This window comes from Helobdella robusta, assembly GCF_000326865.2.
Source record: "Helobdella robusta unplaced genomic scaffold HELROscaffold_37, whole genome shotgun sequence".
Taxonomy (NCBI): Eukaryota; Metazoa; Annelida; class Clitellata; order Rhynchobdellida; family Glossiphoniidae; genus Helobdella; species Helobdella robusta.
The window spans coordinates 15,400-17,770 of NW_008704785.1; the positions used below are offsets into that span (position 1 = coordinate 15,400).

Genomic DNA, 2,371 nt, shown 5'->3' on the forward strand with positions numbered 1-2,371 from the left:
ATTGTCACTAGAGAGAAGGATATCATTGTGTATTTTAAGTAAAGAAGTTTCAGTACTGTGAGCAGGTCTGAAACCAGATTGAGATACAGGTAGCAAAGAGTTAAAGTCTAAATAGGATGAGAGTTGATTAAAAACAACTTTTTCTATTATTTTAGAGATGAAAGTAATATTAGTTACAGGTCTATAATTAGATAAAGAGGTAGGATCTAGGGATGTGTTTTTAAGAATAGGAATAACAATAGAATTCTTATAAGAAGTAGGAAATTTAGAGGTGGAAAGAGATAAATTAACTAATTTGAGAATGATTGGATAAAATATTGAAGAGAATTCTTTAAGTAAATTGGAAGGAAGTAGATCTAGAGAACAGGTTGTAGACGACATAGAATTAATAATTTTAGTTAGTTCTAAAAGATTTATTGGAGTAAATACAGAGAAAGATTCAGTAGTAAGTTTAGTAAAGTTATGAGAAGGAAAATTAGAATTAGATGTTCTTAAAGAAGTAATTTTATTTATAAAAAAGTCATGAAACTGTTGAGCAGAGAAAGATGAGTGAGAAGATTTTTTATGTAGAAGTTTAGATAGAACAGACCACCTATTTTTAGATGTTGAAGCAGATGTTATAGAATTTCTAAGAAAAGTAGAGTGTTTAGAGAATAGTAGTGTTTAGAAATGTACACGTAGTTACGTACGTTTTAAAAGAACAACTTAATGATATTCCGTCAAAATAAACTCACTTATTCGTCTTTGTATGTTCGGTTGTTTGTATGTTTGTTTGATACAACACAATACAGTACAATACAATACGAACTTGATACATAATACACAAATAAATATGGTACTGCAACGATAAATCTTTCCAAGGCTAAAACGCTAACAGAAAAACCTAGAAAAACATAAACAAAACACACACACATATACACAGACACACACACATATGATAACACACACACACAAACACGCATTGTAACACACACACACACGTGGTAACACATAAACACGCACGCACATGATAACACAAACAAACACACACACACACACACACACACACACATGGTAACACACACACAAACATACATTGTAACACACACACACACACATTGTAACACACACACACACACACACATTGTAACACACACACACACAAACAAATGCATACATCACAAACAAACTTAAACAAAACCCACACACAAACATCCAAAACATGAACGAATAAACATCGGTCGGTTGGTCGGTCGGTCAGTAGAAAAAGAGAGAAAATTGTTTTCTTTCTAGCATGGGACCGGCAAGGTATAAAAAGTTGATGACTGTTTAAAATTAAAGGCTGCATGTATCCATTATGACATTAACAACAACATCAAAGACATCAACCACCATTGCAACAGTAACATAAGCAGACAAAGACAAACAACCAAACTAAGGAACAGACATACAAACAAACTGATTAACAAGCAAGTAGACAAACTTTCATAACAACAATCATCAGACGGACAAACAAACACAGACAACTAGAAAGACACAGAAAAACATAAACAAACAAACAAACAGTCAGACAGACAAAAAGACAGACAGACACCTTGTATCCAGTATGGTTCCCTTGACATCTTGCTTAGTGGTGAACTGTTCGATTTCGTTGATCGGTGACGTCACGATGACGTTCTTCAACTCTGCCAACCTCCTAGCAACACATGCGATCATCATCTGCTGACCACCACTACCACCGCCGCCGCCGCCACTGCTGCTGTTGCTACCGGAAGCTGTTTTAGATAGTAGTCGTTGACGACGGTGATGATGATGATTATGGTGGTGGTTGTAATCGTAGTAATGATAATGATTGCGTATGTGCGAACTAGATGATCTAGATAGATATCATAATTCATGAATTATGTTAACTGGATACATGCATGCATCTGCTTATGCAGGAATGCAGTAGACAGACGCGTGGGCGGCCAATTCTTTCCAGTCAAATGTTGATGATGTGGAGAGAGAAAGAGAGAGAGAGAGAGGGAAAGAGAGAGGGAGAAAGAAAGAAAGAGAGAGAAGGAGAGAGAGAGAAGGAGAGAGAGAGAGAGAGATAAGCTCTTTGAAGAAAATTTAAGAAAATTTAAACATCTAGTTGAGCGGTCAGGCAAAGCTGCTGAAATATATTTCTACGCATTTAAATCGTGTGTGTGTGTGTGTGTGTGTGTGTGTGTGCGTGTGTTGTGCGTGTATGTGTGTGTATATACACATTTTTAGTGAGATTTTATTACGGTGTTTGTGTGCGTGTGCTTGTTTATGTGTGTACGTGAATGTGTGTGTATGCAGGTTGAAGAATGTTTAAAAGTACGTCTTCTTTGTGTTTAGTATGGGAGTGTTTGATGTCTTTATGAAT

General features: G+C 35.9%; 1 protein-coding gene across 1 annotated transcript in view; it reads right to left on the minus strand.

The window, feature by feature from the left end:
• The window catches only part of HELRODRAFT_176193 (hypothetical protein), a gene marked incomplete at both ends in the record, with an annotated part of 12,483 nt that extends 10,788 nt beyond the window's left edge, over positions 1–1,695 (minus strand). The window contains one exon of the mRNA XM_009023681.1: positions 1,574–1,695. Within this exon, the coding sequence (XP_009021929.1) occupies positions 1,574–1,695 (122 nt within the window). The remainder of the gene's footprint in view (positions 1–1,573) is intronic.
• Positions 1,696–2,371: the final 676 nt, after the last annotated feature.